Genomic DNA, 26,126 nt, shown 5'->3' with positions numbered 1-26,126 from the left:
TCAGGCCAGCCGACTGAGACCATCTAACTCATATACAGAGTAAACCAGGGTATCCATATTAATTAGAGTATTTACACATCCATCCCAATCCAGCGGAAAATAATCTATACAAAACCCAAGCACGACAACTGCAAGTTCTCTAGCCACTGAAAGCCATGACGCGTCATCAATGTCGTTGTCACAAGTAACGAGTAGTTATTATATACTCCATCCAAACGCAACCAACCGAGACCTCTCCAACGAGGTGAATAAGAAGAACCAGGAGAAGCAGATACAAAAATTAATCAAATTCATGCGCCCCCGATATTTCCGGAGCCAGAACCCTCTGGAGACGAAACCTGTTCTAACACAACGGCATAGAACTTGCCCGTCCCGCCAACGCCGCCGGGTGAGCCCACGCCCAATGTCGGGTCGTTATACGGCCCCGCCGCTACAATTGCCCTGTGCATCCCATATTAGCATACCGACCGACCATTAATCTATAGCAGAAAGAAAAATAAGAAAAAACAAGAAAAGAGCGAGCCAAATAAAATTCCATTTGGCAAGTCGCCACGAAATTATAAAGGGAATAAAAAGAATGACGGATGAGTAGTACATACCACCCCTTATACTTCACGCCGTTAAAAATCTCCGTAAAAGCTGTGATCACCCGCAAAGGCAGGTTCAGTAGGCTCCCTACCCCTAAACCCTCGGGCAATGAGCCCGGGCCGTGTACGGGCAGGCCGAGTTTGTTGACTGGGATGTACTGGAACTGTGCATGGCCTTGCTGATATTGGATTCCGTGGGCTGCTGGGCTTGGGGTGAGTGGGTTGGTGGGGGATTGGAGGGGCGTTTCTTGGAAAATGAGAAGGCGGCGGTTTGTCATTTTTAAATGAATCTCGAATATTGAGCACCTGCAGCTAACGTAGAGGAAAGGTGATATAGATAGATGCAGACAAAGGATGTAGTGGAGAATGAAGTTCAACTGTCGACCGAGTAAGAGTGAGGATGATTGATATGATTCGGTTTTTCCTGATTGGGAAGGGAAATCGCGTGGCGCGTCGACCACGTGTTGTGGCGGTTTTAACGCCGTTTTATATCCATCTACCTACAATATAGAGAATATTATGCCCAGGGGTATTTGGTAGCGCAAATTAAGTAAATTGAATATATATACACACTTATACAAAATAGGGTATCACAATCAAACCTCCGACAATTAGAATTATATTTAAGAAATGTGCATCAGTCAAGCTCTCCATCAAGCACCCGTCTTGCGGCCTCCAAGCGCCGTCTGAGCAACTTCGCCTGCTTTTCGTCATATTCGGGGGACGTCGTAAGTTCCTGAAGTTCCATACAAACGTCGCCTAGACTCTTAAAGAGCTCCTCGAGGAGCCGTGTGTCATTCTCATTGATCCCAGGTTGACTGTTGTCAGAGTTTGGATGTGGGCTTGCGGCAGCTCGCACAGTCGAAACGAGCGACGAAGCAAGAGATGTTGGCGTTGTTGGCGTTGCCGAGCCTGTTGCTGCAGAATCAGGACGCTGCGAAAGGAGGTTCTCCCTTCGCGGTTTCCGAGGCGTGGGCTCTGATGCCTCGGAATCGGAGTGTTGCGCGTCGGCTGGGTCCTCTTCGTCTACATAGCGACGGTCGATTTCTAACATTGTTAGTGCCTTTTCAGATTGTCGTGCCAAAAAGAGCTTACCATCGTTAAATTTCCGGTCCCAATACAAGACACTCTCAACATCATCTTGGCCTTCCGTGGCCGTCGCAAAGGTTGCCACGGTAGATATCGAATTTGCGCTGTTGGACCTGGAGTGTCGGATCGAGCGTCGCTCGCGAATTGGCCGGGTTGTCTCGACGGACGTCTCCGACGCATTGCTTTCCCGGCGACGTCGCGCCTGTGTGTAATTGCCCAATGCGCTGTGCAGGATAAAGTGCTCATAGTCAAAGGCATCCTCTCGTTCTTCGTGCGGAGTATCATCGGTATGGTGTAGTACCCCGGAAAAATCCGCCAGCTCATCATCATTAAGATCATCATCAAGAGGTTCCCGTAAGATCTCCTCCAACGCCTCACGGTCGATATCCTCTTCTGCATCTTCGTAGAGGCTTTCCGCAGTTGACTGATCATCCTCATGATCAGTTAGCTCAAACGGTGGCAGGATAGCACCGTCGGAGGATGTTCTGGCCTCGGATGATACGGTCTCTGGGACAAGAAGGGTTGAATCGGTATTACTACTGGAAGTATTTCCGCTGCCACCTTGGCTGCTAATAGGAGACGCAAGGGACTGTCCGTGGCCGGTGCTCGGGTGGAGGTGGCTATTGCGTTCAGACGACTCAAGAGGATTCGCATACCAGTGGGTTGCGGCTGTCAAAGGGCTGGGCGTGCGCAAGCTCTGGAGGCTGCGTCGTCGCAGACCGTCTTCCTGCGCCTTAATCTTCAGAGTCGAGATTTTGATATGGAGCCCTTTCATTTGGTCCTGCAAATCTCGCACTTGAAGCTGAGACTGCGATCGAGAAGGTAGATCATCTACAGGGTAGGCTGAGTTGAATTCCTCCATGTTGGAAATTGCCTGCCCTCTTCCCTCTTCGTCTTCTTCGTGCTCGTCGAATACTGGTGGTGAGTCGGAAGATTCGCGCTCTCTGTGTGACTGCATAGAGTTATGTTGATGTATAGACGAGACCGATGCACGGTGAGTCAAATAAGCCCGGTTGGGTGCATAATGAAAAGACCGCTCGTCATTGTGGAAATTGGAACTAGTACTCGAGCCCATAGCGCTCACGGAACGCGACACGCGGTTTTCTGAACTTGGCTGGGTTGACGGCAGGTTGGTCTCGCTGTAAACTCGGGAGTGCCGATTATTGGATGTGTCTTGTCCTCCATATGTCTGCCGCGGCCGAAGCATCGAAGACCTGCGGTCAGCCGCGCGGTGAATTGATTGATACAAGCCGCCGACTGGTTGTCCGAGACCTGGGGATGAAGCAGATGGCACTGGCGACGATGACATTGAGGGGGTAGTCGAGCGCATTGTAGAGCGGGCGCGCGTCAGATTCCCCTCCATAAGCTATAAGAACACACCGGGTCAGCCAACCACATTGCCAAATGAACCAGACTGTAAACTACATACCGACAGCCTCTTCTTCGCATTTTCTAAAATTCGCTCCGCCTCGCTTTCCAGAATTACTTCAGAACCACCTTCATCCGGACCCGTTCCCTCATTGGCCGAGGGCGCGTTTGCGCTCGATTGCGCACCACTGGTCGCCTCAGGGGCTGCGCGACGTTCACTCAGTGATCCCCGGCTCTCCTGCGCAGCCATGTAGTCCGCTGCGCGCCCCTTTGTCCCCTCGAGAGACGATGTCTCACTTGCGCCGCCGCTGATAGTCGAATTTGACGAGCTGCTGTGCGCTCTGGTTTCCGTGACATCGGAGGGGTCCGCTTCGTGGAGCGAAACCGGGGAATCCAAAACACGGCTTTGCCGAGCCATCATCTCTTGTGCGCTTCTACCAACTGCTCCATACCGATATGACAACGCGCTGTCTTCCTCTCCTATATCCGACAAGCGGCGACTGGCAGCATCGTGGCCCTCGTGCATCCACGTGTGGCGCGGAAACGGCTTTTTCTGGGGCCTCGGCGCGCCAGTATTCCTAGTTGGGTCCAGGTTGTTGTATCCGTTTGCGTAGCTGGTTCGGTTTTCGTAGAACGACTGCAAGTGGGATAGCGAGGGCAGGTTGAACGGGGGCGACGGAGTGGAGTTTTCTCGCTCGTTATCGTCGAAGGGCAGGATCATGTCTGGATTGGACAGAGTCGGCGACGGCGGGATGACGGGTGGAGGCTGTTGATGTGTCGAAAACATGGTGTCTGATGTATCAACTCCGTCCTGCCTGAGGGTCTGCTATTTGGTACCAGCACGAGGGCACAAGTCTTGAGGTGATTGTAAACAGTGTCCGCGATCGTTCCCCCTTTTCGCTTTTCTAAGCATGGGCCATCTGCAAGTGTCGCAACTGCAGCTGGAGGACAGTCAATAATCCGTCCGCTTTGAGAGATGTTGAAGCTGCAGGGGGCGAGCTGCAAGGGCTGTCGGGGCCTCGATTGGGGGGGGACTGAGACACAGGATCAATGGCCGAGACCAAAAAGAAAAAACGGCAGGAAAAGGATGAAGGAGAAGACGGTTCGCAGGGCGGGACTGGAAATTACTGTCTGGCGATAACGCAGGCTTCTATAGCGGTGAAATTAAAGGAAGAAGCAATAAAAATCCCTGCGCGTTCTGCGAGTTCCCTCGGGCGTCGAGTCTCTCCTGATGCCCGCCAAAACAGGCAAAGATCGCATCCAATCTTTCAGGCATTTTAGCAGCAGAACTCTTGACTCTTTCTGGTCTCGCGCCGCTGATCTTTATCTCTCACGCCGTTGCTTCTCGGCTCGTGGCACGGTAGCTCGCCTGCCGAGGAGAGACCGACCCCATTTCTACTCCAGAGTGGAATCTTCAGGCTTCACTTGTCTTCTCTATAGTCTCCAGATCAGACTACAAACAATTGCATTGTCCTCCAGCCACACCGCAAGACAAAACCATTAAGGCTCAATTTACCCTGTCTCCTAGCTTACAAAACCTTGAAACTATCTTTTTCCTCTTCTCGCTTCCTCTTCCTCGACTTCTTCCCGGATCACCCATAGTCGGCCCATTAATACACATATATGTTATTAGAAGGTAAAGATTAAGAAAATAAGTAGGGTACAATGGCACGGTTCAAGTAGCCCCGGCCAGCTCGCGTCCAGCCAGGACATCCGTTAATCGAATTCATCGGTATCATCACTAATGCCGTCCGCTCATGCATACACATTCGCAGGCGGCAGCAGCTTCGCCCCGTAACGGAAGTCAAGCGACCGAGAATCAGTCGGGTCGAATCCTGCAGTTTGGCGCTGTTCAAGGAAAAGTGCTTCAAGTCCATTAGCTTCAGGTTAACTTGACAAAAAGAGAATGCGTTTCTTACGGGAAATTTTAATCATCTCGAACCAGCGAATCGCGTTCTCATCGCTACCGTCCACGGCCTTCAAGATTCCGCCGTCCGGCAGCGGGGTCGCCTTGGGTGGTAGACTGCGCATCTTCAACAACATGTGCAATATATCCGAGAAGCGGTCACCCTGCGTCGCATAGTATGGAGGGCGCTTGTCAAGCGGCCACCGCTGTGCAAAGTTCTCATCATCCCAGGATCGGAACAGCCAGCAGGTCCTCTCTACACAGTTCAAAAGAATGAGAGAAACTAGGAAGGTCTCAAACCAGCCGCTCTGCTGACGCTGGAGCAGCCTCCGCTCCAGGTCGTTCATCACCGACTTGCTTAGTGACGCTGCTCGCTTCTCGGTTGCAGATCGCAACTGGCCGCACAACAATGCGTAAGACTCAGCGTTTGTAATCTCGTCGATTGGGATACGCCCCTCATCCGCTGTCTGCCCAAGGGAATGCAACGAGGCAGGCGGTAGCGTCGGATTGCTAAAAGTCTTCCAATGCAGCTCCGCGTCAACCAGAATATGTGTGGCAACCCACAACTCCAGCACCCTTTCTAATAACAAATCCTAGAGACCAAATCAGCATACTACGATTCCGCTCAAATTCCGTCAAATCATACCTTCTTCTGCTGGGCCAGCTCTGCTGCTAGCATCAAGGTAGGTCTCATGACGTCGGAGGCCTCGCGCTCGTAGAAAAACGGCGCCGTTTTCTTAATATACATCTCAATTTTCCCCGGTAGATCATCTTGGTCGCTGTCTAGTAGGTAAATTTCTTGAAGAGGACCTTGGAATTGAGTCTCGTCACCAAGTCCCTGAAGTTGGGGATCAAGTGCTGAGGCCGATGCCTTATGGCCCTGGAGCCCACTGAAGGTAACGAAAACCATGCTCTCTTCAAAATGGGTGACTTCAATACGTCCTGCATAGTGTTCAAACTTGATCTGGTTTCGTATGCTACTAACATCGTGATAAGCCAACGTTGCGTGCAGGTCTGAAACTCGGTTAGCAATTTTGACAACTCAATCAGGCATAGCGCACATACTAGCATTGTACAATTCAAACTCCTCCGCAATACGAGTGCGGATGCAAGGGTGCTTCCACAGACGTGCGCTTTCGACGCTAGCGCAGGTGGTACACGGGCTGTCCCCAGAGCACTAAACAGGTCAGTCATGCGATGAGGCAAGGGTAGAAAGGAGACATACAGGTTTCTTGAGCATGCGACACCGTATGCACGCACCTCTTTTCCTCACTTCCTGAACCTCTCTGCGTCTAGCTGCAGAAAACCGACCACGAACCTTGGGCTTAGCCGGTTTGGTGGAGTTACCAAACTCGTTCACAAAACCCTTGGCCTGAGAGTTCGGGTTCATTGCGATGGGACGAGGAAAAGAGGCGGCGCGTTGGGTCGCTGCGGTCAGCGTCGGATCATGCTCCTGGAGGCTGTCGAACAATAATTGTTCCTGAGTCGAGAGCTGTTGGTTCCATGCAGAACCCATCTTAGACAAACCGTCAGAAAGTCCAGTGCTAGGATCATGATCCAACGGGAGGCCGTGAGGTACCATTTCACTAGCAGATGCAGCGATCATAGACAGCTGTGACTGCCGAGAAGTGGCGTTTGGGTCGGGAGTCAAAGAAGTCTCTGGCAGTGGCGGAGAAGTGGACGAGGTCGGATCAAGCGAGCCGGTAGGAGGGAGTGAAAGAATCGCCGTCGCGTCGTTTGGCGATTGGGGAGATACTGTGGATAGAGAACCGGCGCATTAGCGCGTGGAAGACAGGGAACAACACAAGCAAGAACCGACACTTACCCGGAACCTTCACGTCCTCGTCCATCTGCTCAGACTGAGCAGGGTGGCCCTGAAATCCCTCTGCCTCAAGTGCAGGGTCAACGACCACAGTCTTTCCACCAACGGTGACAGACTGGGTATAAGCAGGACCTCCCCGCTTGGACTGGTCAGAAGCACCCACCTGTCTCGACGCCTCGGCCAACACATTCAGGCCGTCGAAATTTTGTCGCGTCGTATAGGACACATCGCCCGACTTTCCCTTATTCTGTCCGGTAGCATTCGGGTCTTTGTTCTGGTCACCATCGGCGAGGTCTGGCAATTCATGGAGTCGCAACAGGACGCGTTGTCGGTCCCGTAGCGGGATCGCCTGGCATTTCTTCACCAGGTGATTAGTGAGGCTGTCGATGCGACCTTTAGGAAATTTTTCGCCGCACGCCTTGCATGTATGCTGGTAGCGGTTACTAGCATCCTCGAGTTTCTGGCCTCGAATAAAGAACTCGAGGATGAGCGCGTTGGGTTTGCGACCCATCTTGGAACTGCGTGGCAGAAAATGAAGGGCGGATCGAAGGCGGGAGGACCGAGTTCGAGAGCAATTCACGGCCTCAAGGTCCTAAAACTGCAGTCCGAAGGGCTTCTATAAGGATTCCAGGAGTCGATAACCTTGAGACTCGGCGACAACCAGTCTGGAAAGTGGGATGCCAGTGACGCACACAAGAAAGGGCAGATGGGAGATGGCAAAAAAAGAAACACGGTCAGGGCGGCGCGGGAGTGGAAGGGTAGAGACCACCACCACAACGGTGAAGCCTTTTGAAAATAAAGAGTTCGTCAAGGGAATAGATCACGGTAGATATAATTGATGGCAGAAATAGACAGCACAAGACAGGAAGCTGGTGCGTTTAGAGAGTGGGATAGAGGAAGGTTGATTCAGCGGCAAAATTGGCAAGGGCGGTCTGATCCTTACCTGCAGTGTCAGTGCACCGACCTTGGAATTAAAAGTGGGTAATTTCTACGTGATTTATAACCAATAAAATTTATCTTAACTGCTAGAACTACCCTGTCATTCGTTGATATTAACGTGACTATTTACTGCCACGCACACATGCCTTTGATACACACCTCCTCTAGTTGGTTTAGAAAAAATAAAAGCTCACCGCATCGAGGCGGTAATTATATCGGTGAAGGCCTTGCTTTTTTTTAAATCAGACTCGGATAGAGAGACCGCAGGATGAAACGGAGACCGAAGATGATCAAATAGGCAATACGAAATCGTCCGATGGTCGCTTCCGAGGGAATGTATCTTGGAATGAAACTGGCAAAGTTTGTACGACTGGCTTGGCCACACGCACTCACAAATAAGGTAGGTACGTACGCAGTACACAAGTCGCGTCTTCTCTCAGCGGCTTCTGAATCCCACTTAGTGACCGCTCTTCTTGCTGGTCCCGAGTATTTCATCCAAAGCACTCCATAGACTCAGGGAGAAGTCACATTCTTGTGGAACCCACAAAGAAGAAATCTGACATGATAAAAAGCAAATGCAAATCTCACTTGGTTAATTCCATTACTTCATTAATCATCATCATTATCATAAAAACTAGTTCAGTAGACTAATCCACAGCTCTGAGCTGACCAGAAAACTACCCATCGAGTGCTGCTCAGCATACGTGGTTCCTGTTGTCAGAGAAATGGATGAAGGCGCATGAATTCAGGCACTTCAGCATATGCGATGCTCTGGAGGGCGCCACGGGACTACTAGGATCTCGAATATCCTTCGTTCGTCGCGGCTTTCGAGCAGTCGGCCAGTGTTTATTTTCGCCCTTTGGGGCCCACGCAGCACATCCGCATAGAGTCCCCTCTGATTGAGGCGCATGGACTTCTTACTCGCAAGGAGTCTTATGCTGCGGTTAAAGATATCGTTCCCAGTGAAGTAAATCAGCGCGGCACCGAGCTCTGAGCCAGGCACAAATAACAGGTCGATACGTCGCCACAGTTGGCTATCTGGCAATTTGGAGGCGCCGTGCCATTTCGATCCGTCATCTCGAGACGTGGCTGCCAAACTGACTTGAAGAAACCCTTGTTCGAATAGCTTTGGCACGACTTGGTCCAGCATCAACGTTCGAATCTCCTCGATCGTCGCATCATGTCTCGTGATGATCAAATCGATATCGCCAGAGTTCGCTGCCCCCCGTCGGTAGGACCCTCCAATAATGACTTGCATCTCTGGGCTCTCCTTTTGCACCACACGCCGCACAAAACTTCCATGCTCTTGAACCTCACTTCTCGGTATTCTTTGGGAGAAGTCAAAGTATCGTTCAAGACCAACACGCTGTGATCGTGTTAGGGTTGCGTCCTGTCGCAAGTCTTCCAACGATTTATAGCCTTGAGCAATCCACTTGGAAGCAACCGAGAGTCCAGCACCATATACGCCCAAGAACTTTTGGAGGAGACGGTCTTCGGCTGTGTTGCTGGTGTTATCCAAACGGCGAAGCCGGTTAGTAACCACAATTTCTTCAATTTTGTCCGCTAAACGGGGTCCGATCCCGGGAATCTCGAGAGCTTCAGCGCGGTTAACGACCTTCCTGGGCTTATTACGAAGAGCACTGATTGCTTTACGATACGCCATAATGCGCCAATGGTCAGCTGTTCGGGTGTAGTAATTCAGCATTTGCTGGAGAACTTCAATGGTCCTCGCATTCGGGTTCTGATCATTAGAGGTTGAATCATGCTTCTGCATGCAGACAAACTTGTGTTGCCAAGATTCGACTGCATTGTTTTCGTCCCTCGACGGCTTTCTTCGCTTGTATTTTGTTGACATCGGCTGCGATTCATCAGAGCTCTCATCACCAGAGGCTTCGGCTAGAGCATCATCATTGGGGACATCGTGCCCATCTAGCGGGTCCAAAGGCTTCCACGGTATGAGAACAGATGAAAATAAGTTAGAGGTGGGCAGACTTACCAGGTGTTCAACGGCTTTAGCCTCCGCTATCATGTCATCCAACGCATCACGTTCGCGGTCCGGAAAACTGTCACCTATTATCTCTTCGGTGGCTTCTTCGTGGTCTTCGGCATGTATCTCTCGATCAAGTACAGGGATATCGTGTGGCTCAAACAGCCACCCCGACGCCTGAGTCTGTGATTGCTGTTTTTGGTCGGACTTTAAAGGCAAAGATCCCTGGCCGACAATCGGGGGTTCACCAGGAGATGCATTGCATTCTCGCATAGCTTTGGGCAAAGCTGCAGTTCCTTTAACTTGGAACCGTGCTTGAGTCACATTCAAAATGCAACGAAACTTGATACACTCGGCGGGGTAGCACTCATCAACTAGAGCGATATTGGACTACAAAGGTCAGTTATTGAAATAGGGCGAGTAACCGACACCCAGTTCACGAACCGGAATTGTCTCCAGATTTAGATGTTTCAAGATCTCGTCAAACTTTAGGCCGTTGTCAACTATGACATGAGTGATGTTTTCTCCCCAAGCCCTTGCCCATGAAGCGCCGTACTCCTGTGCTCTTTGGATACGTAAACGTCGTAAAGGAGAAACATCGCTATTTGGAAAGAAAACTATGAGACAGTCAGTAAACTTGATTACAGGTAGCAACTAAGCGGCTTACAAAACACAAGGCCCTTAAAAATCTGTAGGTGTTCAGGGATTATTTTCCCGGATGAACCCCGTTTGCGTTTTCCAGGAGCATCCTTCGCCAGAGTTTTGGATGGTTCTCCCATGCCCTTTTGTAAAATTGGCTTGGAAATACAGGCTTCACGGGTTGATGTTATGGAAGGAGCTGAAATGATGCTCTGGGCAGCCACGGCATCCGAAGAGGAGCTGATAGTCACAGGTGACGAGGGCGAGGGCGAGGGCTTCTTGATTTGGCAAGAGTCGGGAGATACTTTCCCGTCATTCGGCCGCGAGGTCGAAAATAGACCATCAAATTCACCTTCTGAGGTATCACTGAGGCAATCCAGTTGGTCTAGCCTACGGAAAAATGCCTCTTTATCTGTCATCCGCGACATCTCCGCGTTGAAAGGTGAGCCAGGCAACTATCCGAGGGTACTTGAGCCATATGTAAATTCCCCGCCAGTTGCCTGACGGTTACGAGTTCTCGGGAGTTAGATCTGAGTTTCTTCACAATCACTGGTTACTTCAGCAGTGCGTAACCAAACGGTTGAAGGTTCCAGTACAGGCAGCCACACGTGTCGGGGTCCGGCACGAAACTGTCGCCAAATCACGGGATCAATTATTCCACTCTTTTCGGAACCAAAAGCTACTAGAGCCCGGGTCGCGCTCAACAATCTACGCAAACTATACTGCATCGACGATGTGGAAGCGCTCCGTGCTTCTCTCCTCCCTCGTGGAGCCGACCCTCCTGCAGGGCAGTCGCTGCCTCAGCTGTCAACTGCGCAACGGTGCCGCCCTCCGATCTAGACCTTCTCTTCGTCCATATACCACAAAGAACGGCAGCGGAGACAAGCCGCCAGCCTCGACCAGTGCCCCGACCACCAGAAAACTACAGTTCCAGCAAAATGCCACTCCCCAGTCCTCGCCTCCCAACCCGAACGATCCAAACAATGAAGACTTCATTCCAACCCTAGACCGGCCAATTGGTTCGGGAATTCCACCACAAGAAGGTCAAAATACAGGAATTGATAAGCGGTCATTGGGCCAACGACGAGATGACTTTGTGAATTATGACAAGCATATTGAAAGGCGGAAGGAATTGTAGGACACCCAGCGCACCCCGTCTACAGAATATGAACTCACAGTTTATTTCCTAACCGCTAGAACGAGGCAAGTCGCAAAGCCATATTTCCGAGAATGGTCAAACCTGCGATACAACCAGGGTAAGACATTCATGTCGAACCCTCGGCTATTCAAGCGCGACAAAGCACTTTACTTCCCTAATCTGGCCGGAGCTACGCTGGCCTCGCCGAAAGAACCGCAAAATACTACCTCCATCCTCCGCGGCAAGGTGTCCGTCATAAACCTATTTTCTAGCGTCTGGGCAGAAAGCCAAGTTGCTACATTTACTGGCCCAAATATGAACCCCGGCTTATATGAGGCTTTCAAGAGTGGCGAGCGGCATGTACAGAAAATCGACATCAACCTGGAAGAGAACAGGCTCAAGGCATGGCTTATCCGAATGTTCATGTGGCGGATGCGAGGCAAACTTCCCGAGGAACAGTACAAAAGATACTTTTTGGTGCGCAAGGGTCTCAATGATGGCCTTAAGGAGGCTATTGGTATGATGAACAGCAAGGTTGGATACGTATATCTATTAGATGAAAACTGCCGTATCCGATGGGCTGGCAGTGGCCCTGCTGAGCCTGCTGAACTGGAAACCCTGAACAACGGTGTCCGCAAACTGATCGGGGAACGGAAGATCAGTCTGGAGTCCGAGCAACCAGCGCAAGAATGGGAGGGCCAAAGAAAGGATACTAGGAAGCCCAGAGTTGTCGAGCATAGTCGTTAATCATTGTATGTACATATTAGAGTGAGCTTGTAAGATATATAAGTTAAGCCCCAAATACCATCAACTCCGAGCCCATTATTAACTTCCCTGTTTAATGAGAAACTGATAGATGTAAAGGAGCATCCAGTAAACGCCGCCCAGGCTACAGGCCGGAGGGAAAGCGAGATGAATCTCAATCATCGAAACAAAAGCAGCATCAGAAAGCAGACTCCAATAAAAGCTCCCAGGATAAGCGCATCCCTCCGCCTCTTGTTGCCAATCTTTCCAATCAAAGCATTTACTCCAGGAACTTGGCTTGCAGCACCCACAATCCTGCGGTTGATGCTAGTGATCGTCTCGCGTTGGATGCCGAAATTTTCATTAATCGCATATGCCTGGCTGAGGACACCGTCCATTACGCCGTGGCTCTCGTCAATACGACGTCGCTCCTCCAACATGTATTCTGCCTCTGCAGCAGCGGGGTTTGAAGAGCGAAAGGCATCAATGTCGGATCGTACATTTGAGAGAAGGTTTGCGCGATCTCGAGATTCTGCAATTGCAGACGTGAGGCGGGATAACTCGCGTCTATGGTCTGTGAGGATTTCGCGGTGGCGGGCTAGGTTATTTTGTTTGAGGGCCGAGGAGGTGAGCGTGGCTTCGGAGTCCAGGAGACGGGCTAGTTGGGCGACTAAAGATTCACGCTTTTGGCCGTAGGCAGTCAGTAAGGTTGCCGTGATGCATTACATAGAGTATGGTCGTACCTTTTCCAGAAGGTCTTTGATCTGGGTTTGGTTCCTGGATTCTTCTTCTGAGGGCTGCGGAGGCAGTTTCGTCATCGACGCAAATTGGGAGTAGGTATGAAAGAGGTTCTCAGTCTGTCAAGAAATAAAATAGTTAGTATCATTCCCCTCTACACCCCCAAAGGCAACGCCTGTCCTCAGATATGCTATTTCGTACTTGAGTTTCGAGAGATCTGGCCTGCTGTCGCAGTTGTGCCCATCCGGCACCGGTAGAAGTCGCCATGTTGCGGGGGAGGAGAATAGAACGGAATGAGTTCGGGGTATAAACTGAATGTAAACAAGGCTTGAAATGCAACTGTCAACTTGTCCACTCTCCGTCCAGCGGAATCGCAGCACTTGCAATGGATCAATTAAACTGCTACCTGCCAACGGCGTTCTATGTCCGGCCGAAACCCCAGCCGATTCCCGATTCGGATCCGCGTCATCACCGCCGCAGGCGCCCCGTGACGCACCAGCCACAGTCACGTGAGTCAGCGCCCGCTTAGCCGCCGCACCACGCCAAGGAGCAAAAAAAAGCCCTAGTCCCACAGAAACATCCCCAAATCGACCCGGTCCATCTTCAATCCTCACGTCGACAATCAACCATTCGACAAGATACCGCCCACCATGGTATGTACAGCGACTGTGCCCAAAAATGAAAATATGATCGTGAGAATGGCATGCTGATTCGATTTTTCCACAGTCTTCCAAGGTCAAGGCTGGTCAACTCTGGGGAAAGAGCAAGGATGATCTCACAAAGCAGCTGGATGAGCTGAAGACCGAGCTGGCTCAGCTTCGTGTCCAGAAGATCGTTGGCGGTGCCTCGTCGAAGACCCAGCGAATGTGCGTTTGAATTTTTCCCCTGCTTGCAACACAATAAACTCCCCGGATGGACGATTGAAGATTTGGAACGAATGTGCGTTTTGGTCGGATCGCATTTTGCCACGACAACTCGACTCGAAAAGCGAACACCCAACGAACAAAAACGACACAAAGTCATTAATAGGGGGAATTCGAGGACTTGGGGGCGAATTCACTACAACCGATCGCGCATTCGATCTGATCACAATCACATCCATCCATCCACCTATCAAATCACTCAACACATTCAAAACTCAGATACAGAGAAAGAAGGAATACTGATAATCTTGTTTCAACAGCCACGACATCCGCAAGTCGATCGCTCGTGTCCTCACCGTCATCAACGCCAACCAGCGCTCCCAGCTCCGCCTCTTCTACAAGAACAAGAAGTACCTTCCTCTTGACCTCCGCCCCAGGCTCACCCGTGCTCTCCGTCGCCGCCTCACCAAGCACGAGGCCACCCTCAAGACTGAGCGCCAGCGCAAGAAGGAGATCCACTTCCCCCAGCGGAAGTACGCCATCAAGGTACGAGCAGAACATACCCCCCCAAAAAAAACCAAAACGCCAGCCATACAGTTTTCGCCGGAAGGCTCTCAATTGTTTATGGAGTGAAGCTAACGATTAATCACCAACAGGCATAAATCCAAAAAGGAGAAGACGGGATCGAGTCTGGATCTTGATGATGGAGTTCTGGGACGTTTGACCTGACCTACCTATTCTGGGAGGTTAACATAAAAGACATGGATTATGTATCTTAGAAGAAAAGATGCAGGTCGATCTTGAATGAATCCTTTGCTTGCAATGACATATAATACCACTTCAAGTACTCTTTCTCTTGAGTCCTAATAAGTGCCCCATCAATATCCCAAACATGATCCGGAAAATTGAGGGGTGAACAATAGTTCTCCCAAAGTTGCATACGCAGCATTCTAAGGTGGACTTCCCATCCCGGTTTAAAATTCGCACTGGGCATTAGGCCAAGTTCCTTAATTCCAATGACTCGATCCACCAAACTATAATTGTCTTCACATTTACGGAGTAGTTTTATTCGTTAAAAGTTCAATAGAGTCAACCATCTATGATATCTAGTCGCCAAAACCCGTTACCTACATCATTAGGCACCTCCCAAAGTGGAAAACAGCATCATCTTAGCTAAGTCATCAACCCCGATTCCAAATCCCACATCCCCCCACAAATACAAGACCTCAAATGCCCCAATTTATAAATCATCCTAAACGCAGGGACTGAACGCGGCGGGTACACCGCCTCAGAGGCCTCACAGCAGCGAACACACCGTCTGCTCAAATGTCCCTGAGTCCCGCTCCTCGCACCCAAATCGCCCACCTCCATGGTGCCCAACCTTCCTGACCCAGCGCCAGCCACGGCCCGGAAAATCGGCGTTTTCTTGATGATATCTATCTCGCGTGATCTTCGGTAAGCTTCCGTGCGAGCGTCCGAGCCAAATCCCAGCCAGCTATAGTCGCCCATGAAGATTGCCATGCGGTCGAATTCGGCTTTAATGCTGGGTATGGTTTGGCGGAGGATGGTGGATACTGCAGTTACGAGGACGGGTGGAATGCGGCTGCTAACGAGGAGTTCCTTCTCTGGGCCTGGTCGCTCGTTATCGCCGAATCCAGCACCTGTGTAGGCGTGTCTGACGGCGGAGTCGACGCCGGCGAGAAGTTTCTCGTAGACATCAGTGCGGACGGGAGATGTTTCTAGAGCGTGACAAATTTCGGTGTAGTAGACGCGAGCATCACCGGTGAGGGGGGCGTTGGCGTAGCCGGAATGGATTCCTCGAAGGCCACGGCAGATGAAGCGAAGGAATGCGCGAGACATGCTAGAAAGGACAACGATAAGGGGCAGGGAGGCAGTTGATTTTACTACAATATTGATTAGCATGTATTCATGGATAGTAGGGTGTTGACGGACGTTTCTGATTGAAGGCTTCTTGGTCGGCCGGGACGCTTTCAAATTCATCCGCGAGATCGAAAAGCTCGTTTAGGGTATATAGGAAGAAGTCAAGGACCCATTTAGTATTCCCAAGAACCATACGTAGGACATCTAAGCGGCAATCAGCAATTAGAGTTGAGTAGCTCGACAGGGGTCTCACCTGGATCATGCGGCTCGGGCGGCTGGGATCCTTTATTGTATTGAAAGAAGAAGGGGTATATGATAGCAGCTTGGCGAAGTTGAATAATAGCCCACGGAACATTTGAAACAATATTCCTCGTCTTATACTTATTTTTAAAGCCTAGCGCCGCTTGTATGCTAAGAGCACGGGAGATATACGGATGGTTCATCAACTTATCATGCTCTGTTGTGAAATTGCAGTTGATGGACAGCGCACGGTAGACCTCGTTGAGGAAGCCTGTCTGGGAATCTATAAAAAATTAGGGAAAAGTCGGCGAATTGCGAAGAGAAAGGGTCGTCCTGACCTTGAGGTAATTGACGTATTAGAAGCAACAGAATATCGTCCGTGTTGACTTCACCACCGCAGCCACGACAGAAAGCTAGCGTCAATGAAGCAATGGCCGCGGAGAATTTGTCTATATCTCTGGTTAGATGAGTCTCGGGAGGGGGGGGTTATGGAATCACGTACTCTCATCATAATGGCCATTCTCCGCTCCATAGGAATGTTCCATAATTCTAAGATGTATCTGTCCATCACTGTCCAGCCCCACGGCAGCACAGGCACTCGGTGAAAAACATGTGTGTATTGCTATAATCCACATGTCAGAATCACCTAGCAAAATAGATTTAAAAGACCAACCTGAAGAGTCTAAGGGGTAGTTGAATCCTGCCTGGGCGAGGCTAGTGACAGTGCTTGCATCGTCAACAATATCAAAAGCTGCCATAGTCTTCGGATCATAGAAAGAAATTGAGCTATCGTCGTAAGATACGGCGAGGACGTTACCATATTCTGTCTGGTCGACGGATATAACATGGCGGTCAGAAGTGATGTCGTCAAGGCGACGCAGAATAGTTTTCGGCTAGCCATTAAGTTAGTGAACGCTATTGTTTATGGCATATATTCATACCTTGGTTTGTACGTTACTCTTCTTTGAGGCAACTTCATCGAATTTGGGGTGCAGAGTGGGAATGCCAGTTTCGAGTTGCCACCGGATAATGGCACTGGCTGGTACTTGCGGTTGTTGATGGAGAATGGCGTGAGGAGGGATTGAGAAAACAGCTACAATCCAGGGACTTGGTGTTGAGCCTGCGGAGTTATCGGAGGCGGGAAGGATTATTTGCAAGGACGTAAGGCAGTAGAGAGAGCTTGTGAGGGTGAATTGTTCATCCGGGTTTTCGCCTGCTGTCCCCCGGTTGTTTGGAATATCGTAGGGCATTTCAACCTTGGAATGGATGGAACGGAAGCTTGGGACTGGATGCGGCTGGGATCCTTGTTTCTGCTGCGCGGGATCCCATTGTGGCGGATTCCACTGGATGCTCACTCGGTAGACGGATATTTTCTGACATGCTGAATGTGTAGCGATTAGGATTCCCGCTTGTGTTGCTACCAGAGCCGCATGAGTAAGAAGCCTATCGGAATAACTTGTGTTTTTCAATTCTGTCGTGATTTCCGCCCATTTGTTGTCTGGGTTTTGGTAGAGAAGTTTCATGGTCCCAGACCTTGTGATGCAGAGCAGCGCGGCTTTATTAACAGGGTGGAAAGGCGCAATCGGACGCCGTCTAAATGGCGAATATGCCCAACGGCCTTGTACCTTAGCAGCCTGATAAAATGAGTGTACCTAAACAGATTTAGTATGCAAAGTCCATAAACGTCACGGGTAGAATGTATACTTACCGAGCGGTTCTGATTCAGCCACATCATCCCAACAATTTGAGCCCCGTCATCAGCAGCGTCAAAGGCGGCTTGGCGAGCTCCATTTACGCTATTCAGAGCAATTGGAATAGAGTAAATGGATACTCGACCGGACGTATCAGCTATCGCCAATTCTGAGCCAGATTCATTCCAGCAAAGATGAACCAGGGCATGGCCATCATGAGCTTCTGCGACCTGATTTAATGGTGTCTCATCGCTCAACGTCCACTTGCCATCTGATTTTTGGCACTGAAGATGGCGAACGTTGACCCGAGAAGAATCTTGCGAGATGTACGCAACACATCCGAGCCTCGACCAGGCAATTTTCCTAAGTGGCGTCAGATTAAACAAGAGAGAGGTGGGATAGATGGTTTCGGAGAGCAACATACTGGCAACACCCCACTAATCTCATTTCATCCAAACGTTGGGCTAGGCCTTTCGCAGGGGCTGGGGAAGTGTTCGGAGGCAAGCCCAGCTGGAGAGAGGTGGATTCACCGAACAAATCGTCGACATTGATCCCGTCCTCCATAATTAAGGGCATGCTGGGGGTGCTCGGTGGAATAGCGGATAGTCTATGCGGTGATGGTCAATGATACCTATGGATGGGTGAGTCTATAACAGCACCCAGGTATCATAGTGGGTGCGATCCACAGAAGCGGGATGGATCACGGATGGTAGAATAAAGAATCAACGCGGGGTAGATTCGAGGAGAGCTTTCAAGCTACGCAAGAGAGCTTTCAATGGAGCAGAGGCGCAGCATTCACGACTCCAATGACATCCGCTATTCACATTTTGCAGATCAAGGCATTCAGTCTCTGGGCTTCGTAAATAAGAGCGAGTGAGGCTAACAGCATGTGGAGCCTCTCCGACCCGCCGTGCTGATTAAGCGTCACGTGTAGTCATGTGGCCACGGTAACCAGGTCAACCAACAACCACCACCTCGAGTTTTGCCCAATTCCGTGACTCCTCGAGAGAAAGATCTAGAGGCACTACATATAAATTCAAAGTTAATGCAGAAATAGTCACAAAACCTACATGCTCCTACAGTAATTGTCAAATGCGACGCGTGAGGTGTGTTTCACTGTTTATGCATGAGGCATGATCAGGTTAGCCCCGGCTCCAGAAGAGGCTAATCCCCATTAGGGCTGGGGCTGCAGGTCCATCCGCTGGCAGGAAGAAATCAAGCCAATCAGAGGCCGGGGACTTTTGCGACCGAAAACAACCTCAGTTCTGTAATGATTCTTCCACTCCAGATCTTATAGAGAGTTGCTTCATATTGCGACCGCCAGGTTACGTCAAGAGTATATACAAGTTCAAGCCTCTTGGTGGAAGGCGCCGCATCGTTCGATCTCCGGCATTCCTCCATACTCGCCCCCTCCTCCACTTCTTGTCTCTCCATACCTCCCTTCTCGAGTCCTGGCCCCAAGACTGCTGTGCCTTCTCTCTCTCTTATTATTATCCAGAAATCCCGTGGGTCAAAACAAACACAACCCCGGGTGCAAGCGAGAGAACCATCCAAAGACGACCACCTCAACCTTCCCGTCTGCCCTCGCCGACCCTTCTCCCTTTTACAACCACTTCCTCCCGACCTCCTCGCTTTTTGCACTCCTGAGGTCGGACCACATCGCAGTCACGGGGTTTCTACTTTCGCAAGTTGTTGCTCGACTTCTGGTATCCGACTCCTCACGCTCGACCCCCGTCATCTGTTCTTTATCCTGATTCTCTTTCTTCCATGACACCGAGAGAATTCTTCAACACCGAACCCCTGGAAAATCCCCCCCTTCTCACTCTCAATTGATGCCGGCTTCTTAATCAATCATTACCCATGATTTCTATTCAAAGCGTATTTTAGCTTCCCCGCGGCTCTCTGTCAGGCACCCAAAACTCTCTGCATCCCTTCCTCTCTTATATCTTCACGTCATCTCCGACCGGCGTCATAATGGCTCCTCGCAAAACCACCACTGCAGCCACAACCACGACAACAACCAACTCCTCCAACTCCTCATCCTGTCCGTCTCCAAACAGTCTTCAAGCTATGGAGATAGATGACATTTTTTCAGACTGCTCAGACCTGAGCTCCGCGCCGTCGTCTCCTATCGCGCCTGAAGGCTTCTTCTTGCCCTCCCCGGACGAGTCTAGCGCCGGCCGGAGCCAAGACGATGACTTGCCGCCCGCCAAAAAAAAGCGCCGTGTGGCCCTCCCCAAAGAGCGTCAAACACAGCTACTTGACCTCACCCCCCGCGCTGGTCTTTCCTACGGCGATCAAGAGTCACAGATTGACCTTCTCGTCAACACCATTCGCGGCCACCGGAAAATTGTAGTAATTGCTGGGGCTGGAATCTCCACTTCTGCTGGCAGTACGCGTCCATTTCCCTATACTCTTACAACCCCCGTCCGAAGCTAATGTTTCAACTCTCACGCAGTCCCCGACTTTCGCTCTGATGATGGCTTGTTCAAGTCATTGCAAAAGAAACACAACCTTAAAGCATCGGGCAAGCTCATGTTCGATGCTGCCGTCTACCAGGATGAAACGTTGACCGCCTCGTTCCAGGAGATGGTACGGTCGCTGTCTGAAGAGGCTGAGAAAACCTCTCCTACAGCTTTTCATCATATGCTGGCCCGACTAGGCCGCGACAACCGTTTGACGCGGTTGTACACACAAAACATTGATGGCATCGAAACGTCAATGCCCCCTCTTGAGACGCAAATTCCATTGAACGTCAAAGCACCGTGGCCGCGCACCATCCAATTACACGGAAGCCTTGAGAAGATGGTGTGTCAAAAGTGTCGGCACATGGGCACCTTCGACCGAGCCATGTTCGACCGCCCTGATGCTCCTGAATGTCCGGAATGTGTAATAAAGAATCAATTCCGCATGGAAACTGGTCAACGCAGCCATGGGATCGGAAAGATGAGGCCTCGCATTGTCCTATACAACGAACACAACCCGGATGAGGAGGCCATCACCTCTGTGATGAATGCTGATATACGCTCGCGCCCAGACGCCCTAATCGTAGTAGGGACCAGCTTGAAAATCCCCGGGGTGCGTCGTCTTGTCAAAAGCTTATGTTCGGTGATTCGAAGTCGCCGTAACGGGGTCACTATGTGGATCAACAACGAACCACCTTCTGGCAAAGAATTCGAGGACAGCTTCGACCTGGTGGTCAAAGGCGACTGCGAGGAAGTGGCACGACTTGCCCATTTGAAACGCTGGGATGACGACTCAGAACCAGTATTTGACGAATGCAATTCCTCCGACGTCGAGCGTATCAAGAGTGAACAAGGTCCAATCTCCATTGTCATTCGTACGCCGAAGAAGCATCGACCTCTGGCCCAGACTGGGATGCTCACGCCGTCGTCTAGCTACGATGGTGATGCTGAGAACCCTTCTAACACAACTCTTACCAACCCCGCCAGCAAGGGGCCGAAACTCACGGACATCCTCAAGGCCAACAAGAAGAAGGAAAATCCCAAGAAGGCCCCTAAAAGTGCCGGCGTTAAAAAGCCTGCACCTAAGAAGCGAACAACGAAACAGGAGCCAGCTAAGAATACCAAAATCACCAACTTCAGCAAAGTCACGAAATCGCAGAAAGTCATGCCCGATGAGAAATCGGTCAAACTGGAAAAGGAGGCGCATAAGGCCATGCATCCTCTACCACCTGGTGAGGTGCGCAATAACACGCTGATGTTTCCTAACCTGGCTTCGAAGGGGGACTCAACGCCATGCAAGAATCAATGGCGCGCCCCCGAAACGATTTCACCCAAATCCATTCCAAACGGAATGAGTGATTTATTAAACCAGCCGACTTCATAGATTTTTCCCGGCTTCGCTCTGTCTATAATTGTTTGAGATACCACTGATAGACCACGGCGTTGGCGTTTGATCCTTCCCGCTTTATATGTCTAATGGAACGATCACTACATCTAATGTTTGCATGTGGAATTGGCATTTCGGGTCGGCGTTCAAGGTATTCGTCGTTGCAGGTCCGCAACAATGTTTTATTTTTCGGTACATTTACATGAAACGGCGCAGTGTTAGGGATAAAGGTATTATTATGTACATCATCATGAACCCATTTTTCGACCTTCCAAACAGCTTCAAGAGCATAAGTAGTAGTAGATTTTTTATCCCAACCCCATATTCCCTCGTAGTTGACTCCCAGGCCCATCGTCGTCGCTCTCAGTATCATCCCCAGCATCAGGGTCCATCATGCGCCGCTCTCGGTCTATGTCCTCGACGCGGTCAATATCATCGTTTTCACCCGCTTCTTCTTCCTCGTCCTCGTCCTCCTCTTCTTCCTCCGTAGCATCCTCATCATGCTCCTCCTCCACCTCGTCTCCAGCATCCTCTATCTCATCCTCCCCATCCTGATCTTGATCGTCTTCCTCGGCCTCATCACCTCCAGCACCTGCCCCAGCACCGTCCTTCTTCAGCCTCTTCACGCCCCGAACAACTACTTCCTTCTTCTCCCCTTCCCCAATTGTACCTGTCTGGGTTTCGCCATCGCCATCGCCATTCTCATCCGTTTTCGTCTCCCCCTCGGCACTCTTTCTTGGCTTCCTCTTCGCAGCCTTCAGGTCTGTAAATTTGTCCAACTCCTTCTCTAGTCGCGGTCTGAACCCTTCAAGTTCCAATTCTGATATCGCATTCAGCACGTCAACTGGCGTCACTGTTCGTTTTAAAGTCGCTTCGTTGGCGCTGTTCAATAAGTATACATATGTTAGCTGGCTGGCTCAATAACTTCAATCTAGCGCGGCGCGGCGGGGTGGTAAAACAAGATACCAACCCAACCCGAAACAGATAAGAGATAAAAGGAAATAAGGGATGGGTAGGAACGTACTGAGAGGATAAATAAGAAACAAACACCGTCGCAGCCTTCTGGATCGCGAGAACTGCATCCTTCTGTACAGATGTATTCGGCGGGAGGACGGACTTCGCTAGTCGGACGGTTATTGAGCGCGGGAGTAGATAGTCCTCAATTGAAACACCCTCGGCGCGCGCTTTGAGTTGTTGCTCTGTTGCTTGCACGGTGTTCTGGGGTTGTTCGGACTGCGAGTGGGATTTCGGAGGGGCGTCCGCATCGCCACCTGGTGATGAGGACATGGTGTGGTTTCTTTTTTTTGCTTTTTTCTTTTTTTTTCCCCTCTTATTGATCTGCGTGTGTATATATAGAAGCTAGCAGGCGGATTGTACGCTGTCGTCCTAGATAGATCTTCGGTGGTCGCAGGTTCCGATGCAGGTGGCTATACGGAGGAGCGCGGGACGTCGGGTCTTTTCTTTGACTTTCTTGAACAGTTGGGGGTTCGTTGCTTCGTTTGTTGGCCAGGGTCAAGGTTCTATTCGTCCAGTCGATGGTCACTCGGTGTAATGGTCAAAATCAAGTTAAGTGTTGGATATGCAATGTGGTTGACAATGAGACACGGTCACCGCAAGCAAGGCGGTAATTTCTCATTCGACGCGACGCGATTCGGTTGGAGAAATGAGCCTCGAGAAGCGCGTCTCCACTTACTTGGCCTTGTTGTTTCTTTCAGTCTAAGTATGCAGCCTGGTAATAATTTAGCAGGGCATTGCTTTGAATATCTAATGTCTACCCCCAGCCTTGTTGGGATACGGTAAGGGCTGTTCGCCCATACATGCTTGACATACTTGACATCATCTGTAACCTGCCCGGGTGAGCCGTCTGGAACCATGCGGGCTAGAGGGATAAGTTCCAATGGTAACAAGGTCCACTACTGGGGTTTCAGATAACGTCTTGTGTCCATTTAAATTGTAACTTTGTCGCGCGATCGCATCATACAGTAACTGTATAAGTTAGAGGGGATGCAAAAAAAACCTAGCTTTGGCGGGGAAAAAATTTGCGCCAGATGAGATTCGAACTCACGATCTTCGCATATCCAATACGAGTGCGACGCCTTACCCCTTGGCCACTAGCGCAACATATCAGATTCTGCATGGTATTTCGCTTCATGGGCCCAGACTACGGACTGCTGTTATCTTCTCCTTTGTATGGTTTTTACGGTACATTTTTGTTAAATCGAGTACAGTGTTGCCTTTCTAGAAATTCTGGTTATTGACAAATTCGTCTTAATTGTTCGGGCAAAGTATTGGAACGCGTGTTGTTTCTTGACCGGGGTTGTTGTGTGTGGATTTTCATTATTGTATGTGTTTTGTATCTTTATATATTTCTACATCCTTATAGAAAAGGGCACCAACCATATCCGATTTTCCTACATATAAAGGATATATAGTGTCATCAAACTCGTCTGAATTGACTCAACTCGACCACGTAATCTATTTTTGCTATACCCTAAACGCCGTCTGGTATCCCATGACCATGACTGTAAAACGAACGACAAAGAAAGACATTAGATAGCAGAGGAGAGAAGACAAGTCCACCCTACTCCTCCATAGCCTCATCGCCCCCATTTCCATCACCCCATAATCCCTCAATCTTGAATTCCGCCGCCCACTCGGTGACCACTTGCCTCGTGTCAACACCGGACGCAGTCGCGGTAGCAGCAGTATCTGCACCCGCGGCATCCGTGTCCACAACCTGCAGGACTGGAGGCGTGGCCCATCCCTGAATACGTCCGTCGCGCCAGTCGTTGACGACTGTCATGGCGGCGGCCTCGAGGTTGGGCACGCCGCGCTTACCGAGACGACCGCGCTTGCGAGCAACCTGGATAAGGAAGTCGTTTGTCTGGTCTGTGGTTGAATTGCCGGGGTATAGCGTGGGTAAACCGTATACCTGGAGAAGCTTTGAAAGGAGATCTTCTGAGGAGGATAGGCGCTTGAGGAGGAGGTTGACAGCCGGGATCGGATCTTCAATTTGCTTCGGCGGGACGGCATTGAGGAGGATGAGACGGGCCTGGTCGTCCTGCTTCTTCTTGCCCTTCTTCTCGCCGCTGGTGTTGGGGAAGACAATACCGGGAGAGTCGATGAGCTTGAGTTTGCTGTCAAGCTTGACCTCGCGGAGGTTCGTGGTGACACCGGCTTCGGCGCCCGTGGGGCAAGCGTTGCTGGAGCCCCTGCTCATGCGGGCAGTGAGGGCGTTGATGACGGAGGATTTGCCGACGTTGGGGTACCCGATGACACCTACGGAGATAGCGCGTCCGAGATTCTTGTTCTGGGCATATGTCTTCAGTGCGCGGAAGAGCGTCTCCGACGTTCCTTTGACGGAGAGCTGCTTGTGGTCGAAGCTGTGCGCACCGCCAGAGCCGTTGGAAGCCTTCAACGGCAGCGTAGGGAAGTAGCGTCGCAGATGGATCAGCCAGTTCTTGAGCACAGGCGGTGGGACAAGATCGATCTTGTTCAGGATAAGAATAAGTCGCTTCTGTCCACCGTCCGCGGCCATGATCTCCCGCTCCACTTCCTTTGATCGCGTGCCTTCAGGATCACGCGCATCCAACACGTAGAGGATGACATCCGCCGCCTCAACAACCTTTTTGAAAACCTTATCAAAAGCCCGTCTTGACGTCTCCTTGCCAGAAACAAGGGTAGGAACGCCATCCTCATCCGTTTGCACATCGTCGTCACTCATTCCATCCATGTCATCATCTTCATCCATTGCATCCTCATCCCCGCTCTCATCATCACCCTCGCCATACTCCACGGCCCTAGCCCTCGCAGATGCCAGAAGCGCAGCCATGGGGTTCGCATCGTCGCCTGCATCTTCATCCATCTCGTCATCCAACAAATCATCATCCCCGAGATCAGCCATCTGGTTTTGCGTCGCCTCGTCACCACCTTGCTCACCACCGTTCTGCTTCTGAGCAGCACGTCTCGAACGAGCTTCCTCGCGAATTCGCACCTGTTCTTCCGCCTTCAACCGTCTCCGCTCCTCGATCTCATGGAGCATCTTTTCCTTGTGTGGGAAGAGGTTGGGGATACCGGGGTCCTTCTTTATCTTGGAGCGCCATTCCGGGTTCTAAAACCGTTAATTACCGGTCGAAGAAAAACCGCGCACAAAGGGGACATGAGGCAGATATTGGGAACAGGGAGTAAAAACCTTCTTCGCAAGCTTTCTCTGCTTGCGTTGCTTCGCCGCGGAGGCTTTCTCGATCTTGTGTCGTAGCCGGACGGGCGTCCGCTTTGAGTTTTTGCCTGGGGTGGGTGAGTTAGAAAAAATCCCATGCTCATTAATTCCAGAGTCCAATATACCTAGCTTGACCATATTGACTGGGGTCTAGAAGTGTCGCTGTCGAGCACTGACAAAACTCGGTCTGGGGACTGTATAATTTTTTTGCTGCGCTAAGCTGATAACAGAACCGGGTTCGCCTATCGTAGACGCGATTAGTCATCCCGTCGCCAGTGGATTGAGCGCCTCGGGAGGGGTTCTCTATCCGCAGTATACGCCAAAACCCATCACTTGGTTTTTAAATTTAATTCTCTTTCTCACTATCAATCCTAAATAGGGCGCCTTTATATGGAAATTGATAACTGTGGGCTCGACTTCTCC

The 26,126-nt window shown here is 50.6% G+C and overlaps 12 protein-coding genes and 1 non-coding gene across 13 annotated transcripts; 3 read left to right on the top strand and 10 right to left on the bottom strand.

The window, feature by feature from the left end:
• Positions 1-3: 3 nt before the first annotated feature.
• Positions 4-980, bottom strand: ASPVEDRAFT_36912 (uncharacterized protein). The gene is made up of 2 exons (XM_040811325.1): positions 600-980; positions 4-441 (listed from the first exon to the last, which is right to left on the bottom strand). The coding sequence occupies exons 1-2, from the start codon at positions 863-865 to the stop codon at positions 291-293; spliced, it is 417 nt and encodes a 138-aa protein (XP_040663264.1). The 5' UTR covers positions 866-980; the 3' UTR covers positions 4-290.
• Positions 981-1,224: 244 nt separating this feature from the next.
• Positions 1,225-3,831, bottom strand: ASPVEDRAFT_79210 (uncharacterized protein; the record flags this gene model as incomplete). The annotated part of the gene is made up of 3 exons (XM_040816665.1): positions 1,225-1,634; positions 1,683-3,042; positions 3,106-3,831. 3 exons carry the CDS (start codon positions 3,829-3,831, stop codon positions 1,225-1,227), a joined length of 2,496 nt encoding a protein of 831 aa, XP_040663263.1.
• A 968-nt stretch (positions 3,832-4,799) lies between these two features.
• ASPVEDRAFT_121654 (uncharacterized protein) lies at positions 4,800-7,283 on the bottom strand (the record flags this gene model as incomplete). The annotated part of the gene is made up of 6 exons (XM_040805907.1): positions 4,800-4,909; positions 4,964-5,543; positions 5,648-5,964; positions 6,016-6,127; positions 6,176-6,705; positions 6,776-7,283. 6 exons carry the CDS (start codon positions 7,281-7,283, stop codon positions 4,800-4,802), a joined length of 2,157 nt encoding a protein of 718 aa, XP_040663262.1.
• Positions 7,284-7,906: 623 nt separating this feature from the next.
• Positions 7,907-8,336, bottom strand: ASPVEDRAFT_295424 (uncharacterized protein). The gene has a single exon (XM_040810236.1). It carries the CDS (start codon positions 8,204-8,206, stop codon positions 7,949-7,951), a length of 258 nt encoding a protein of 85 aa, XP_040663261.1. The 5' UTR covers positions 8,207-8,336; the 3' UTR covers positions 7,907-7,948.
• On the bottom strand, positions 8,336-10,954 carry ASPVEDRAFT_295449 (DNA-directed DNA polymerase IV). The gene is made up of 3 exons (XM_040810238.1): positions 10,366-10,954; positions 10,143-10,315; positions 8,336-10,088 (listed from the first exon to the last, which is right to left on the bottom strand). The coding sequence occupies exons 1-3, from the start codon at positions 10,763-10,765 to the stop codon at positions 8,466-8,468; spliced, it is 2,196 nt and encodes a 731-aa protein (XP_040663260.1). The 5' UTR covers positions 10,766-10,954; the 3' UTR covers positions 8,336-8,465.
• Positions 10,881-12,313, top strand: ASPVEDRAFT_160080 (mitochondrial ATPase complex subunit ATP10). Its single transcript, XM_040808576.1, has 2 exons — positions 10,881-11,471; positions 11,535-12,313. The coding sequence occupies exons 1-2, from the start codon at positions 11,071-11,073 to the stop codon at positions 12,220-12,222; spliced, it is 1,089 nt and encodes a 362-aa protein (XP_040663259.1). The 5' UTR covers positions 10,881-11,070; the 3' UTR covers positions 12,223-12,313.
• An 85-nt stretch (positions 12,314-12,398) lies between these two features.
• On the bottom strand, positions 12,399-13,224 carry ASPVEDRAFT_119438 (putative vesicle transport v-SNARE protein Gos1; the record flags this gene model as incomplete). Its single annotated transcript, XM_040805697.1, has 3 exons — positions 12,399-12,902; positions 12,963-13,076; positions 13,159-13,224. 3 exons carry the CDS (start codon positions 13,222-13,224, stop codon positions 12,399-12,401), a joined length of 684 nt encoding a protein of 227 aa, XP_040663258.1.
• Positions 13,225-13,607: 383 nt separating this feature from the next.
• On the top strand, positions 13,608-14,453 carry ASPVEDRAFT_49488 (60S ribosomal protein uL29; the record flags this gene model as incomplete). Its single annotated transcript, XM_040814171.1, has 4 exons — positions 13,608-13,610; positions 13,684-13,823; positions 14,141-14,366; positions 14,418-14,453. The coding sequence occupies 4 exons, from the start codon at positions 13,608-13,610 to the stop codon at positions 14,451-14,453; spliced, it is 405 nt and encodes a 134-aa protein (XP_040663257.1).
• A 540-nt stretch (positions 14,454-14,993) lies between these two features.
• ASPVEDRAFT_122362 (mediator of RNA polymerase II transcription subunit 16) lies at positions 14,994-18,208 on the bottom strand (the record flags this gene model as incomplete). The annotated part of the gene is made up of 9 exons (XM_040805974.1): positions 14,994-15,724; positions 15,774-15,905; positions 15,955-16,224; positions 16,280-16,390; positions 16,444-16,563; positions 16,615-16,834; positions 16,883-17,593; positions 17,650-17,995; positions 18,057-18,208. The coding sequence occupies 9 exons, from the start codon at positions 18,206-18,208 to the stop codon at positions 14,994-14,996; spliced, it is 2,793 nt and encodes a 930-aa protein (XP_040663256.1).
• Positions 18,209-19,702: 1,494 nt separating this feature from the next.
• On the top strand, positions 19,703-21,481 carry ASPVEDRAFT_119508 (putative SIR2 family histone deacetylase (Hst4); the record flags this gene model as incomplete). The annotated part of the gene is made up of 2 exons (XM_040805707.1): positions 19,703-20,024; positions 20,091-21,481. 2 exons carry the CDS (start codon positions 19,703-19,705, stop codon positions 21,479-21,481), a joined length of 1,713 nt encoding a protein of 570 aa, XP_040663255.1.
• A 138-nt stretch (positions 21,482-21,619) lies between these two features.
• Positions 21,620-23,239, bottom strand: cbfA (putative CBF/NF-Y family transcription factor). The gene is made up of 2 exons (XM_040815460.1): positions 22,509-23,239; positions 21,620-22,366 (listed from the first exon to the last, which is right to left on the bottom strand). The coding sequence occupies exons 1-2, from the start codon at positions 22,769-22,771 to the stop codon at positions 21,793-21,795; spliced, it is 837 nt and encodes a 278-aa protein (XP_040663254.1). The 5' UTR covers positions 22,772-23,239; the 3' UTR covers positions 21,620-21,792.
• A 285-nt stretch (positions 23,240-23,524) lies between these two features.
• Positions 23,525-23,602, bottom strand: ASPVEDRAFT_t12. The gene has a single exon. It is a non-coding gene; the product is annotated as a tRNA-Thr (tRNA).
• Positions 23,603-23,832: 230 nt separating this feature from the next.
• On the bottom strand, positions 23,833-25,895 carry ASPVEDRAFT_36901 (putative GTP binding protein). The gene is made up of 3 exons (XM_040811324.1): positions 25,829-25,895; positions 25,677-25,771; positions 23,833-25,595 (listed from the first exon to the last, which is right to left on the bottom strand). The coding sequence occupies exons 1-3, from the start codon at positions 25,839-25,841 to the stop codon at positions 24,066-24,068; spliced, it is 1,638 nt and encodes a 545-aa protein (XP_040663253.1). The 5' UTR covers positions 25,842-25,895; the 3' UTR covers positions 23,833-24,065.
• Between the last annotated feature and the right edge of the window lie 231 nt (positions 25,896-26,126).

The sequence above is a fragment of the Aspergillus versicolor genome, assembly GCF_001890125.1.
Source record: "Aspergillus versicolor CBS 583.65 unplaced genomic scaffold ASPVEscaffold_1, whole genome shotgun sequence".
NCBI lineage: Eukaryota > Fungi > Ascomycota > Eurotiomycetes > Eurotiales > Aspergillaceae > Aspergillus > Aspergillus versicolor.
The sequence above is the reverse complement of the archived record's forward strand: the minus strand, read 5'-3'. Positions and strand labels throughout refer to the sequence as shown.